The sequence below is a fragment of the Erythrolamprus reginae genome, chromosome 2 (genome assembly GCF_031021105.1).
Source record: "Erythrolamprus reginae isolate rEryReg1 chromosome 2, rEryReg1.hap1, whole genome shotgun sequence".
NCBI lineage: Eukaryota > Metazoa > Chordata > Lepidosauria > Squamata > Dipsadidae > Erythrolamprus > Erythrolamprus reginae.
In genome coordinates, this window is record NC_091951.1 from 216,096,257 (window position 1) to 216,112,941 (window position 16,685).

General features: G+C 39.6%; 1 protein-coding gene across 2 annotated transcripts in view; it reads right to left on the reverse strand.

The window, feature by feature from the left end:
- Positions 1–242: 242 nt before the first annotated feature.
- Positions 243–16,685, reverse strand: part of TRPC4 (transient receptor potential cation channel subfamily C member 4) — a 282,463-nt gene continuing 266,020 nt past the window's right edge. Inside the window, exons 9-11 of one of the 2 annotated variants that reach the window (XM_070741812.1) lie at positions 14,638–14,679; positions 1,289–1,378; positions 243–1,093 (exon numbers count right to left, since the gene is read on the reverse strand). In XM_070741812.1, the coding sequence (XP_070597913.1) occupies positions 404–1,093; positions 1,289–1,378; positions 14,638–14,679 (822 nt within the window). In that variant the 3' untranslated portion in view covers positions 243–403. The remainder of the gene's footprint in view (positions 1,094–1,288; positions 1,379–14,637; positions 14,680–16,685) is intronic. The other variant, XM_070741813.1, reaches the window with a different exon arrangement.

A 16,685-nucleotide genomic window follows, 5' to 3' on the forward strand; every position in this document is an offset into this window, starting at 1 on the left:
GATACATACTATACTCCATATTGGTTCACACTTTTATTAAGCTATGTTTATTTGCATAGAAAAATATTTACTAACTATAGGCATCAACTATCACAGAGAAAATGTTTTTTAATTCAAATTGAAAAATATATCTATAAATCTGTGTTTGTTGCAACAATACAAGACTATCAGACAGTCCTGCTTAATAAAATATGTAAAAGTAATTGTGAAAACAAAAATGAGTTACATTCTCAGGCATCAGAAAAGATTTTTCTGTTTATTTTTTGTCACAGAATTATATTACAATATTTTGTCCTACAGTTTTTGAGTATTCTAATACTATATTTGGTAGGTTGGTTTAAATATTTCTGCTTCAAAGGATTTTACAATTTATACATACTTTTACAGGTTCTACCTGTTTTCATCACAACCTTGTCATATAGCTGCTGTGAATATTTATTTCTTCCTTTATGATGCTGATGTCTTGCTCTCTGTTTAGCAAATCACTTTCTCTGGGAAAATCTGAGCCCTGCCCCTTGGTGGTTTTCCAGTCAGAAAGAGCAGTGTTCTTATTCAGCCTAGAGTTGAAAGCCTCCTTTCTACCTTGATTATTACTGGGAATTGTGCACTTTGCTCTGAGATCCTGCTTGTTTAGCTCACTGTTCACAGCCAATGATTTATCTCCCATTTTAATTACTTTCTTATGTTCTTCTGCTGGGTGATGGGAAATTTCTTCAGAAATTGAATAAATTTTATTAGTACCATGCTCAGAAGAGCTATTATTTGATTGCCTATGAAACAACCTAAGCTTCTTTACATCAGCTACAAAATTTACTTTCTTTTGTTTTTCCTTTGTGGACTCAGTTGGCATCATTGCTGACCCATTGCTTTGGTTGTGTGCTTTTGCTCTTGGGTGAATCATTGTAGTTATTTTGAAAAGACTGAGGTTTTTCTTCCTGATTTTTTCATTTCCTCCACTTTCACTTCCTTCATCAGATTCTGTCAAAGAGGAGACTTCTGTGCTAGTTTTATTGTGTTGTAAATTAGCCAATTTGTTTCCTTTTAAAAGGCCCAATACTTCAAAGCGAAAACTGGAAATATCTTGCTTTAATTCCTGAAGAGATAGAAGAAAATAAATGTTGCATGCTACTTAAAAAAACCTGTATTAGAAAATGAGTTGTTTTGAAAGATTGATTGAACAATTATTAATAACATTATATATTAATAATTTAAAGTTATACATTAAACAGGTCTCATTTGAAACTTTGCAAATTGTTGATGTAAAATTGTTCATTATATGAACAGTTACCTTAAAATTCTCTTCTGTTAGTCCCTCTTCAGTTTTAGCATCTCTTATCATTGCTGCTACGTATCTCTTAACCAAATTCCTCATCACCTCCTGAAATAAAAGTACAATGTTGTCAAGATTGTTTATTAGTATTTAATTAACATGACAGTTGTTCTGAAAAGTCCAAGTGGTGAACCTCTATGGCTCTTCATCACACCGGCAAGGGAATTTTTGTTGCCTCAGTATTGTCTTCCATGTCCTAAAGATTAGGATATCTGTAGAGATTCTCAGTCATCCAAGGTCATGCTTATTTCAGGAGGCAATTGGACTTTTTTGTTTTTTTCTCTTTGAAGACATTTTGTTTCACATCCAAAAAGCTTCTTCAGCTCTGATAGGATAATGGGGAATGGAAGGATTTATACATATTTCCATTCCCCACTATTCTGTCAGAGCTGAAGAATCTTCTTGGATCTAAAGTGAAATGTTTTCGAGGGGAAAAAAAGAAAGTACAGTTCCTCCTGAAAAAAAACTTTAGGATAAAGATTGGGACATAGCTAATTATGATTGGTAGAACAGAGTGCAATATTTATTATCATCTGCTGAAAAATACTCTTGCAGAAATCAAAAGACAAAGTGTTCCCCAATCTACCTTATCATAGTGAATAAAAGATGAATAGCTCTCTGTCTCTCCTGATGTTCAGCTTTAATTATACTAGGTTGTGCACAAAGCAGTGACAAAATGCACTTGAGTATTACATGTGTAGCAAGGATTTTTCAATTCCTTTGTTATAATTTACATAATAGGAGGCATATTCAGGTATATTTACTGCCTTCAGTTATTTATAAAAATAATAAAGGTGGGATATCAATACATAAAAAAATAAAATGAAGTTAAAATCAAGATAACATCTTCTTGACTCTTGATCTTTGCACACTGCAAATATAGATATGTTAAATTAGGACTGGAATTCATAGTCATATTTTGCCATTACTATTTAAATATATCATAGCATTTAGTGACTATCTTTTAAATAACCACATGTTGATAGGCTTATGGGATAGGCTCATTTATTTATTTAAGGTCTCTTATCAATAAGGGTCCTAAAATAACATTTGTCTAATTAGACAAATATGCTTTTTAAGGGATTTTTGAAAATAGGCTTAAAATGTTTCCATCTGTCGCTACTACTGACCACTTTTAATAAAAAGAATATCTTTAAGATGTTCTTCCATTAAAAGTAATCAGTGGCATCCATGGATGAAGACATTTTTCAAATATATCTTTTAAAAGCACATTCAGATTTGTTTTTTAAAAATAAAAATGTTTTTCTCAAAGAAATACTTCAATTTTTTTTATTTTAAAATTAAATTTTTTAACAAGTAGCCTAAATCCGCAAAGATGTCATCAGGAAAGCTAAGGCTCATAATGAGCTAAAACTTGCAACAAATTTCAGAAATAATAATTAGTAATCATTCAAAGTTATAACAGCATTGAAAAAAAGAGACGTGCCTATTTTTAACACCTACAATCACTGCAGCATCCTTGTTGTCATGTGATCAAAATTCAGATTATTGGCAACTTACTTTGATAATTGCAGAGTCATGTGATCATTTTTTGCGACCTTATGAGAAGCAAGGTCAAAGAAGAAGCCAAATTTAGTTAACAACTATGATACTAACTTAACAATGTAGTAATTCATTTAACAACTGTGGCAACAGTCATTATAAAATGGGGGGAAACTCACTTGTCTTGCTTAGCAATGCAAATATTGGGGTCAATTGTGATTGGAAGTCAAGGACTACCTACATTCATAATGCATTTTTCACTTTCAAAGAAATCCAGTTGAAATTTACCACCAAATACATTGTCATACACTGTCATCTCACATCTGCATTCTTCTTCTATTTGGTGCCAGTCTGCATGGACCCTGTGGGGAGGGGGCAATGTGTCTGCATGTACAAATACAATCAAGATATGAAAAGGATGCTAAAATACATGGTTTTTATAAAGAAACAACAGAATAGGATTCTAATAGGAACTGATGAGAAACTAAAAAAATGTATATTTACTGAGCGGAAGAAGAGCAAGTAAAGGAAACAATAGAAGTGTGGGCTAAAACCTTTGGTTATGCTATAAAATTGGATAAATAGCAAAAGTTGTGGGATAGAAATTATAAATTAACAATATCTATTATGTATAAAGAAAACTTATACAAAATGTTTTAGAGATGGCACTTCCCACCAGCAAGATGTTTAAAGATATATCTGCTTATCGTTAGAAGTATAATCAGATCCTGCGCTTGTATTACCACATGTGGTGGACATGCCCAAAGGATACTGGACAAAAATACATACCTAGATAGAAAAAATGATAAAGGAACATATAGAGCTAAAATTAGAAATATTTGTTGGGTATTGTACTAGAAAAATATAATAAAGGGAATATGTAATTATTACTACATGTGTTAACAGAGGCTAGAATTGTATTTGCACAACATTGGAAAGGTGTGGAACTCTCTATAGAAATTAAAGAGAAGGAAGACATGGAAAAATGTGAAATATAGGATTTGTTTTCTCGATGGTTAGCTAATAGAAACAAGTTAGAACATTTAAAATTACAAGAGAAGTACTAACTTTACTATGATGGCTTAATCTGATATGTTTATTATTAATAATTAGTATCAATATTGATATAGTATTGATGATTAGCATCAATAATTAATTAATATTATGATGAGAGAATACTGTTATTATATGACTACTGCTAATTAATATTATTATTATTATTATTGCTCAAACTAATTATAATCAGACAACACACTGTTTATATAGACGTCGAAACTGTTATTGCTATAACTAACGATTGCTATATCTATATAGATATAGCAAAAAATTTTAAAAAATCTCTCAGCCCTGGGAGCAGAGCTTGAGACTGGCCAGGAATCAGCAACCTGTCCCTTCTCCACCCCAACCGGTGGTATTGATGGGCATGGGACAAGGAGCTGTGGGTCCTTCATGGGTGGCTGTCCCCTCTCCGGCAACCACAGGGCTTCCTGCAGCAGTAGCAGTAGGAATCAGCACCATTGATGGTGGGATTGCCACCTGGCTACATATAAAGTTGGGCAAGTGCCGCTGGCAGGGAAAATGAAAGTGAAGCCAGTTGATGCAGTAGCTGAAAGAGAGCAAGCAGAACCAAACATCCCAAAAGAATATCAAGATTGAGCAGAAGTAATTAGTGAGAGATAATTGACTTGCTCTCTCTTTATGGCCTGCACAATTGACATACTGCCTGGGGCCAAAATTAAAGTTATTTATTTATTTATTTATTTATTTATTTATTTATTTATTTATTTATTCATTTACTTACTTACTTACTTACTTATTTATATGCCGCCCCTCTCCGACAACTCTGGGTGGCTTATAACATATAAAAGAAACAATGGTATACAATAGTTAATCCAATTAATTAAATTAAATAAGCTAATCTTATTAAATCCCAATTTAATTAAAATCAATCATACCCATTCCAGCAACAATCACACATGACATTCGTCGGCCAGGGCCTAAGATCTAATCGCCCCAAGCCTGTTGGTATAAATGATGGGGATGGGGACAGTGCAAATCTATGGGGGGAGCTGATTCCAGAGGGCTGGGCCCCCCACAGAGAAGGCTCTTCCCCTAGGCCCCACTAAGCAACATTGTCTAGTTGACAGGTCCTGGAGAAGGCCAACTCTATGGGATCTAACCATTTGCTGGGACTCATACGACAAAAGGCTACCCCACAAGTAATCTGATCCAATGTCATGTAGAACTTTATAGGTCATTACCAATACTTTGAATTGTGTCCAGAAGCCAATCGGCAACCAATGCAGACCACAGAAATTTGGAGAGACCTGGCCATATCTAGGAAGGCCAATGACTGCTCACGTGGCTGCATTTTGCACGATTTGTAGTTTCTGAACACTTTTCAAAGGTAGCCTCATGCAGTAGTCAAACTTCGAGGTGATAAGGGCATGAGCTACTGTGAGTAGAGACTTCCTGTCCAAATAGGGCTGCAACTGCTGCACCAGGTGAACTTGGGCAAACATTCCCCTTGCCACAGCCGAAAGATGATGGTCCAAAGTCAGCTGTGGATCGAGGAGACCCAAGTTGCGGACCTTCTCTGAGGGGGTCAAAAGCTCGCCCTCCAGAGTAACAGATGGACAGATGGAATTGTCCTTGAGAGGGAGGACCCGCAGCCATTCCATCTTGTCGGGGTTGAGTCTGAGTCTGTTAACACCCTAACAGCCTCCAGACACTGGCACATCACTTCCACTGCTTCACTGAGAGGATACGGGGTGGAGATGTATAGCTGAGTATCATCAGCGTACTGATGGTAACTCACACTGTGCCTTCAGATGATCTCACCCAGCGGTTTCATGTAGATATTAACAGCAGGGGGGAGAGGCCCAACCCCTGTGGAACCCCACAAGGGAGGAACCTAAGAGTCAACCTCTGATCCCCTGCTAACACTGACTGTGACCAACCAGAAAGGTAGGAGTGGGAGCCATAAAACGGTGGCTCCCACTCTCAACCCCTCCAGCTGGTGCAGAAGGATACCATGGTTTATGGTATTGAAAGCCGCTGAAAGGTCAAGAAGCACCAGGATAGAGGATAAACCCTTATCCCAGGCCTGCCACAGATCATCCATCAGCGCGACCAAAGCAGTTTCCATGCTGTAGCCGGGTGTGAATCCTGACTGTTGAGGGCCCAGATAATTGGCTTCATCCAATGACCGTTGGAGCTGGAGCTGGGGTGACAGCATCTTCTCAACAACCTTCCCCATGAAGGGAAGGTTGGAGACCAGACAATAGTTATGAAGTACAGCTTAATATACTCAGTACATATACTCAATGACTTAGAGGGAGATGGGGGAATCTAGGATCTTCCTGGATAAAAATCTATCCAGTGGCTTAATCCACCCAGCGAAGTCCAGAGTGATGGTCCCAGTGTTCTTCAAAGAGTAGAAAAATGGGTCTCTGAAATTATGTGTGGATTTTTGGGGAATGGGGGTCTGCATAGAAAATATATACCTGCTTCCCCTTTTGAAGGACATGCTGAGATAGCTATCCAAGGGGAAGGTGTTCACCAAGATGGATTTGAGGGAAGCATACTATCAAGGGAAGAGTAAGGAGGGAGTTGAATGGAAGACAGCTTAGGGTGCTTGAAATTCCGTGTGATGTCCTTTGGGCTGCAGAGATCACCCACAGAATTCATATAGCTCATAAATGAGGTACTGCATGAGCAATACACAAAGGGATGCTGTATCTGATGAGATTCTCATTTATTCTAAAACACTGGAAAATCATATGACATTAGTGTGGGAAGTACTGAAGAAGCTATGCCAAACAATCCCATTGTGATGTGACTTCCATAAAACTAGCTTGGGTTATTGGGGTACTGAGTGTCCAATGAGGGAGGGAGTCTTGTAGCGTGAAAAGAATCTTGGGAGCTGAGATCGACCTGTGGAAGACCAAAATTACCAGTCAGATCATTGAAGACTTCTGGGTGCAGATGCCACTCCATGTGGTTGACTTCCAACCTGGATGTTGGACTCCTCAGAGATGTGAGCAGCCAAATAGAGAGGAGGAGATGCTCTGCTCATAGTCTTTTTGCCCCCCACAAGAGAGAATGAGATTTTGTACCCCCCTGCCTGTTGATGTGGGCCTTTGCGCTCATGTTGTCTGTGAGCACCAGGATGTGTTTGCCAGAATCCGAGGAGCAGAGCTGGCTAAGGGCCAGGAATATGGCCTGTAATTCTAAACTGTTGATGCTGTGGCAAGCTTCCACCTCAGTCCAATGAGCTGAACCATAGTGTTCTGGGAGTGAGGCTCCCAAACCAATAGGCTGGCGTCCATGATTATAGTGAGCCCCTCCAGCTCATGGAAAAGGCACCCCCTTGAGCAGTGATGGTGAACCCTTTTTTCCTTGGGTGCCAAAAGAGCATGGGTGTGTGCTATTGCGCAGGCATGAGTGCCCACATCCACAATTCAATGCGTGGGGAGGCCCTCTGGAGGCTGGAAACAGTCTGTTTCCTAACTTCTGATGAGCTCAGTAGGCTTATGTTTCACCCTCCCCAGGCTCCAAAAGCTTCACTGGAGTGGGGGAGGGTAAAATGCCCTTCCCCATTCCCCAGAGGCCCTCTGGAAGCCAAAAATGCCCTTTTAGAGCCTCTGTGTGAGCCAAAAATCAGCTGGCAGGCACACACATGCATGTTGGAGCTGAGATAGGGCAACAGCTCGTGTGCCAGGAAATATGTCTCAGCATGCCACCTAAGGCTCCCGTGCCATAGGTTCGCCATCACAACCCTAAAGAAAGCTCCTGAGGATCACCAGAGGAGGGAATTTCATACTTCTGATGGGAGGGAAACCTTCACTAATGAGAAGGTTTTCCCCAACCACTGAAATGGCAGCAGAAACCATTGAAGTCCCTGGAGTGTAAATGTGCCCAAGGAATTATTGCTATGCACAAGATCACTTTTCCCAGAAGCATACAGAGAGTTTGCAGGGAAACCCAGCATTGAGTCTGGACTGCAGAGATTGATTGTCTGATGCTGCCTTGTTGCTCCTGGGAAAGATAAACCCTACACTCCAGAGAGTTCACAACTGCTCCCACGTGGTTCAACTGCATGAGAGGAGATAGGTGACTTTTCTCCAAATTAATGGAAAACCCCAGATGCCTGAGAGTGAATAGGGTAGCCTGGATGTCCCACACTACTTGAGGCCTGGATGGAGCCTGAATCAAGATAGCATTGGATGTGAATCAGGACACCCCTGAGGTGGGCCATCATGACCAACAGGACTTTGGTAAAGACCTTGGGGGCTGAGGATAGACCAAATGGAAGAGCAACATATTGGGAGAGCACACCTGCATTGTAAAACTGGAGATATTAATAATGAGCCGATCAAATCAGAATATGCAGGTGCACTTCAGTGAGGTCTATCAAGACTAAGAAACTTCCCTCCTAATGCTACTAAGGATTGTAGCCAAAGAGTGCATTTTAAACCACCTGTAGCAAACAAGACGGTTGAGACATTTTAGATCAAGAATCACCCTCCCCCCCAAGGATTTGGGGATCACAAAAAGAATGGAATAATACCCCTGTCCAATTTGGTCTGCAGGAACCTTTTGGATGGCTTTTATGTCCAGAAGGTGTGTGATAGCTGAATTCATGAGAACTCATTTAGTGGGATTCCTGCAGATTGGACAACATAGAAAAAACCCGTGGGTGGGTGAGTGGGAGAGATAAATTCAATGGAGAGACCTGATTGAATAGTCTCTATAATGCAGGCATCTGATGTAATCTCTTCCCATCTGTCCACATAAAGGGCCAGTTGACCACTGATGGGAGGTCAGATGGAGAAAAGATGAGAACCACCAGACTAGATTGAAGAGGACCTGCCCAATGATGCATGCCCTGCACGATGTCTTGACTGATGGCTGCAGATATAATGGCCTACATCTCAGCTGACATCCGTGAACCCTGGAGACTAGAAGAACCAGGTTGAGCAGTGGTAACTGAGGAAGTGAAAGCAACAGAAATCTCCTCCTGGGCAGAGGTCTCTGTCATGGCTGCTGCGAACCCCGCAGGCATTCCCCAAACCTACAAAGGGGTAACCTGGACACGATGCTGGTCCAACGATCAGTAGGCAATGCAGAAACAGGGGACAGTGTCGGGGCCTCCTCGCTACTTGGTCGAAGATTGGGTGCCTTGCCTGCATGAGGACACAACTTTTCTAGTACTCTATCTCTCAGCAGTTTTTGATCCCCAGTCTGACGATGAAGGCTGTGGGAATCTTTACAAGAGCTGGAAGGACCAAATTTGTCTGGATTGGCTACTGGCCAAGGGGTATGCTTTGATTTGCAGGTGTGCTTGCCACCATTTTTGGTCTTGTCAGGCTTGCCTGCTTGAGAGATCATGATGAAAGCAGGTCAGATTGGAAAACACACTTCCCCTGAATTCTGTTGAAAAGTGATGACAAGATTATCCCTTGAATTCATTAAAGTTAACATTATATAATCATTCATGCATACTGTCTTTTTTCCCCTTTTTGCTTTGTGTTTGTTTTTTCATTTTTCATTTTGAATTAATAAATTGATTTGTTGGTGCCTGCTGAATGGTCTTAGCAAGGCAGCAATCTGAGCCAGTAAGCAAAGGAGAACCAGCCACGGTTTGGCAACAGCATATAAAGCCATTAACTGTAGCAATACTGAATGCCATAGAAGCTCCAAACAGAAAGACAGTCTCAAACAGTATTAAGCAGGTTGTCCAGCTGGGGTGATTTAGAAGTTTGACCCCTGTTCTGCCAGCGTGTTTCAACTGCCCGTAATTACAGAATAATTAGTCCAGGAAGACACACACCACATGATAAAAGGAAAAGACAAAGGTTTTTATAAACAGAAAAACAGAAACAGCTCCCCTTTTAAATGTCAAAGGGATTTTCTGGTACACACAAGGCACAGGTTAAATGCAATCCAATTGCTCACCCAATAACTGGGAAATTGAGTCCAATTCTAAATTCCAGAGAGTCCACACACAATCTTGAACAGCACAAAAACCATGATCTTGACGAAACAATGAATCAGATAAACTGCCATGAGGCTAAAACACCAAGCTGCGCTTTTATATGTAGCACTAATTACAGCAGCCCCACCCAACCACAGGTGGCCTCATTTTCTCTTGTAATAATCCTTCAGTTGTTGTCTCCTATGCATCACTCTACATATGCGTGGATGTGTCATTAATTCTTGTTCAGAATCCAGGGATGATACAGATGATTGATCTCCTCCTGGGCTGTCTGCCAAACTCCCCTCTTCCCTGTCACTCACGCTTCCTTGGTCAGAGGAGGCTTTGTCGGCAGATTCCATCGGGAGCAAAACAGGCCTGCGGCATGTGGATGTTTCCCCCACATCTACCTGCACATTCCTTGGGGCAGGAGCTGGGCCAGAGCTAACCACAACAGCCCCTAAACAAGGCAGGCATGAGAAGCAAAAGAGTGAAAACACCACATGGTAACCTGCGCCTATTGATATTTCCAGATTGCCTCACCAATGTGGTAGTTTCCAAAATGGCGGCCTCAGACTCACCCATTTTTAAAATAGTGGCTGCAAGCTCACCTGGCTTCAAAATAGCATCCATGACATCACCTGCTTTCAAAATGGCACCTGTGAGCTTTCTAGCCCTTAAAATGGCATCTGCACTTGGCCATGAGGTTAGAGGATGAAAAACAGCTTCACTTGAAAGACTTTGCCTGCACACTTAACTAATTTCAATGTGGAGAATTAAACTCCAATGGTCAAAAAGTCCACATAGGACCGCAGCTGATAGGGCTGGGTTCCCCCAGTTTCCAGATTTAGAGAACAAGCTGCAACACATACTTTGAGTGAATAAAACTCCTCCAACCACCTTAGTAGTCTCAATTGAAAGCACTCTTCAGCAAGGCTCCCTTCAGCAAGAAAAAAACCTTTAAACTTCCATCCTCTGATAAATGGAGAGATTAAATCCAGCAACAGCATGGAAGGCCAAAAATAAATTACATAAGTTTGAACAAATGATTAAGCAGAATTTGATAGGATTCTACAAATCCTACATATTCTAAATCCTTCTCTGAGTGGATAATTCCTTGAGTGGATATTTCTAATTCAACTACAAATCAATCTATTTGATAGGACAAGGAAGAAATTTTATTGCAATATGACAATGTTACAGTCTTACATCTATAACTAGAGTACTGCATCCAGTTTGGCTCACCACACTACAAAAAAGATATTGAAACTCTAGAGAAAGTGCAGAAGAGAGCAACCAGGATGATAAGGGGACTGGAAACTAAAACATACTAAGAGAGGTTGCAGCAATTGGGATGGACAGTCTAGCGAAAAGAAGAACCAGTGGTGACATTATACCAGTGTCCCAATACTTAAGGGGCTGCCAGAGAGAGGAGGGGATCAGCAGCAGAAGGCCAAATGAGGAATAATGGATATAACTTGACCAAGGAGAGATTCAACCTGGAAATAAGGAGGAACTTTCTGACACTGTTCACTGTAAGCTGCATGCGTGCGCATGCGCATGCCCCAAAATATCCCCGGCGCACCCTTTTCCACGGGCGTGCACTCCCCATACCCCTGCCAGCCCATGGGGGGGCGGGGGGGCGCCGGCAGTAGACATGGGTGGAAGGAAAGGGAGCCGCGGCTGCCCCTGCCTCCCCACAGTGCCTCCGGCCCCTTTGCGTCCCTGGCCTCATGGCGCTGCCCCCCGCCTGCCCGATCCACCCCCTCTCGGCTTTCTCCTCCTCCGCCTCCTGCCTTGGGGCACGACTTCTCCCACGGCGTTTGCTGTAGCGGCTGCGGCTTCTCCTCCTCATCCACGCTCCCAGCCAGGGGGCTGAGAGAGAGGGTTTTCTCCGCGCACTTAAGGAATGCCCGCCCCACCCCACTTGCAGCCCCTTCGCTGAGAACGTTTTCATCCCGGACTTTCAGCAAGGGGGCTGCAGTAGAGCCAGGGCAGGCATTCCCGAAGTGCTCGGAGAAAGCGCTCTCGCAGCCCCCTCGCTGACAGAGAGAGAGCAACAGACAGAGCAAGATGGAAAGAGAGAGGGAGAGAGAAAGTAAGTGAGAAAGAGAGAGGGGGGAGAGAGAGATAGCAAGAGAGAGAACAAGGGAAAGAAAGCAAGAGAGATAGAAAGAAAGAGTGAGAGAGAAAGAAAGAAAGAAAGAAAGCAATAGAGAGAGAGAGAAAGAAAAGAAAAGAGAAAGAGTGAGAAAGAAAGAGAGAGAGAGAGAGCAACAGACAGAGCGACATAGAAAGAGGGAGAGAGAAAGTGAGAAAAAAAGAGGGAGAGCAAGATGGGGAGAGAGAAAGAGAGAGAAATGACTCTTGATTTAAAGCATATGGTAAAAAGCACCCAAATAATAACAGAGAAAAAAAACCCCAGCCGTGTGTGTGTGTGTGTGTGTGTGTGCACGTGAACTCTTGAACCATTTCCAATAGCCCTCACCTGTTATTGGAAATGGTTCAAGAGTTCACACACACACACACAAGGGGGGAGGAGACAGGGATAGAAAAAGAGGAGAAGTTAGTAATAATAGTAATAGATTTTGGTTTTGTTTTATTATTAATTTCTTTTAATAAAAAAGAAGAGAATTTTTCTATTTATTTATTTATTTATTTATTCATTCATTCATTCATTCATTCATTCATTCATTCATTCTTCTATGCCACCCAGACCCAAAGGGACTGCCGCTCAGACACTATACTTTTCCGCCCACACCGAAAAAAAATTAGAGGGAACATTGCTTTCTGACAATGAGAGCAATCAACCAGTAGAACAGCTTGCCTGCAGAGGTTGTAAGCGCTCCAACACTTGAGACTTTCAAAGGGATATTGGACTTTCATTTGTCCAAAATAGTGTAGGAACTCCCGCTTGAGTGAGGGGTTGGACTAGATTACCTACAAGGTCCGTTCCAACTCTAAATCTCTCATGAGCCATCCTAGAAGCTATTGTAAATATAGATCTCATTGTCTTATACCATTGCCATACAGTTCAGATGTACTTCTACCTTTTCTCAAAATTTGTGAGCATCTTTTTGACTCCCAGAAGGGACAGTAAGGGACAAAGTATGGAGTTTTATTTTTATTTATTTTATTTTATTTATTTATTTTGTCATTCAAATATAGTATTGTATTGTAGTATGTTTAACATAATATAAGGATAAAGTAGAGATAGAAAAGATAAAAAAGACATTAGGACAGGAATGGTAGGTACAAAGGTGCACTTATGCACACCCCTTTGAGTTCATTATTAGTTCTTCATAATGGCTCTAAGAAACTTGCCCATTACTAAAAGAAGAGTGTAATGAATGGTAGGGAAAAATGCAGTTAATACAAATACTCATTCCAAGGATTTACCCCCCTATTTCATATATTAACAATCTATATTTAAACTAAAGTAATAGAGTTGGAACTATTTCATTCCTCATTCCTCTTTGACGAAGTAATAACATTAGTGGACCAGAGGAATGCTGTTGATATAATTTACTTGGATTTCAGTAAGTCATTCAATAAAATAAACCACAACCTACAATTTGATAAGACAGAAAAATGTGGGTTAGACAGCATCACTAACAGATAGATTCGTAATTGACTGAACAACTGCACTCAACATTCAATGGAACTGCATCTACATGGAAGAAAGTATTCAACGGGGTACCCCAATGTTCTGTTTTAGGCCCAGTACTCTTCAAAATCTTCATTGATGATTTGGACAAGGGGATAGATGGGAAACTCATCAAACTAGCATACAACACCAAGCTGGCAGGAATGCTCCAGAAGACAGGCTTAAGATACAGAAAGATCTTGACAGACTTAATCATTGGGTGCTATCTAACAAAATGAAATTCAATGGTGAAAAAAGTAAGTTTCTACATTTAATAAAAAAACCAAAATGCATGAGTACAGTATATCTCACACAATAGTAGTAACCATGAGAGGAATCTTGGAGTCCTAGTGGACAATCATTTAAATATGAGCCAGCAGTGTGCTACAGCTGCCAAAAAAAGCCAACACAGGCTGCATGCAGAGGATAGAATCAAGTTCATATGAAGTGTTAATACTACTTTATAATGCCTTAGAAAGGCCACACTTAGAATACTGCATCCAGTTTTGGTCACCACAATGTAAAAAAGATGTTGAGACTTGGAGTGCAGAGAAGAGCAACAAAGATGATTAGAGGACTGGCTGCAGGAACTGGGCATGTCCAGTTTAATGAAAAAAGGACTAGGGGTGACATGATAGCAGTGTTCCAATATCTCACGGCTTGCCACAAAGAAAAGGGAGACAAGCTATTTTCAAAGCAAGACAAGAGGCAATGGGTGGAAACTAATCAAGGAGAGAAGCAACCTAGAACTAAGAATACTTTTTTTGATAGACCGATTAATCAGTGGAACAAACTGCCTCCAGAAGTGTGAATGCTCCAACACTGGAAGATTTTAAGAAGAGGTTGAACAACTATTTATCTGAAATGGCATAAGGTTTCCTGCCTAAGCTATGGGTTGAACTAGAAGACCTCCAAGGTCCCTTCAAACTTCCATTCCATTCCATTGTTTTATCTTAAATTTCTTGTATAAATATATGCCCATCAAATGAAATAATTCTATCTTTTACCAGAAAATGTATTTTTCTCAGTATCTGAGTCCTTCGGGAGTGGGCAGCATACAAATTTAATTAATTAATTAATAAATAATAAGTCTAAACTCTAGTGACATAATGTCAAATGCATCTGACTTTGTGACAGTAATCAATTAAATTGTACAGGACAAAATAAGAAATTTGTCACCTGATACTGATGGTGTCTTCTCAAATTATCTGCTGCACGTCTCTGAAAATGAAAAACATGTCATAAATTGGTACATACGAGCAGACGAAATGATCAATAGGTCCCATATGTTTTCGTGAAAACTGAGTTTGATCTTTGTAATATTTTAATCAAAACTTTCAAAGAGGGACAATTCTCTAATATGGCATGCTGAGCAGTAATGGTGGCTAACGAATAGCCGAATAGCTAAAGCAGGTTTCTTAGCATTCAGCTTCCTAGATCGAATAGGAGCGGCTAGGGAATGACTAAAGATGACTCTTAGATCAGGGGTGTCCAAATGTTTGGACCTCAGGGAACACCAACGTCATAATTTTAAAGTTGTATATGGCTTAGGACCAAACTATATCTGGGATTGCCTCCTACCTCCTAACTCCCAGTAGGCCTGGGAGCTGTGAATACTATCATCTGTCACAGCCGAATTGCATTGATCGGATAGATATGTATATTTGGTTGATTAGATTGTTGTGGATTTATAATAGGATTTTATTCTTTTTATTATTTTAATGTGTTTAGTATTAATATTGACTTCTTCTATTATTGTATTATATTGTGTTTTTATATTGTTGTAAGCCGCCCTGAGTCCCACGGGATTGGGTGACATAGAAGTCAAATAAATGAATAAATAAATAAATAATTTTAAATCCCACAGACCACCAAATTCATAATTTAAAATCCCATGGAACCTAATTCATAATGTTATGTCCTGCAGGCCACTAATATGATTTTTTTTAAAAAAAAAATTAAATACATTTGTAAAATAATGATAAGAGAACTTCCATTTTATTAATATGAAATGCACCTACTTAACATAACAAAATTATAAATACTTATTTAATCTTAACAAAATCTTTAAAAGTTGTTTAATTGTAACAAAACTATTAAAGGTAGTACACATTAAAAAATAAGTGAAGCTTATTTGATGGTGGCTTGCTGCTTGCTGCTTGCAGTCAGCCCCATATTCCAGAGCTGTAACTGTCATATTTTTTACAGTCAAGTTTGGAGCAGTTAATATTAAGTTTAAATCTGTTGTGTGCTCTTGTGTTGTTGCGGGTTTTTTTAAATAATATTTTTATTGGTTTTGCACATTTGTATATAACATAAAACAAACATAAGACAGTGCACAGTGCATGTGCCCATCACCAGATTGACAATACCCACCACCACCACCAATTAGGGGGGTTCAAATATTTACTAGTTTATTTCCTTTATTTCCTTAGCTCTAATTTGCATTTGTTTACTATTCAAAGAGTGATTGTAATTTATTTTTCACATTTTCATCACAAATTCTACTCAACATATAATCTTTCACCTTATTCCATCGTACCATCAGCTGCTCCAATTTGTTTTCATCAAAATTGTTTAATCTTATTTCCATGATTTCAAAATGAATGTGTTCCACCATGTACCGGCACCAATTCTGTAATGTCCATTTTTTAGACTCTTTCCAACCCAATACCACTACCGCTTGAGCACCTTCCAATGCTGCAGTTTTTATTTCTTTGAAGTCTCTTAATTCTCTTTGTTTAACTAATATCACTATTTCTTTTGTAATTATCCACTTAATATTTAATTAACATTTTATTTATTTCATTCTGCACTTCCTTCCAAAATTTCTGAACTTCGACACACTCCCAGAACATATGCATAAAGATTCCTTTCTTTTGGCAACCATGCCAACAATTACTTTTCTCTTTCCTCTGGAAGTGTGAAAGTTGTGCTGGTGTATAGTACCATTTGTGTAAAATTTTTCTTCTCATCTCTCTAACTCTTGTATTCTTAATTTTATGTATGTTTTCTACTATTTCTTTCATTTCTGTTTCATCGATTTGTAAATCGTTTTGCCAGCATCTTGTCAAGCCTTTTATTACTCCCTCTTCCACTTGTAATAACATTCTGTATATATTACTTGCCTGTGCTTTTGTATCATTAATCTTTTCTTTTAATATTTTCTCTAAGCAATTTTCTTCTCTCAAAAAGACTTCTTTATTCTCATTTTTGTTTAAATATTT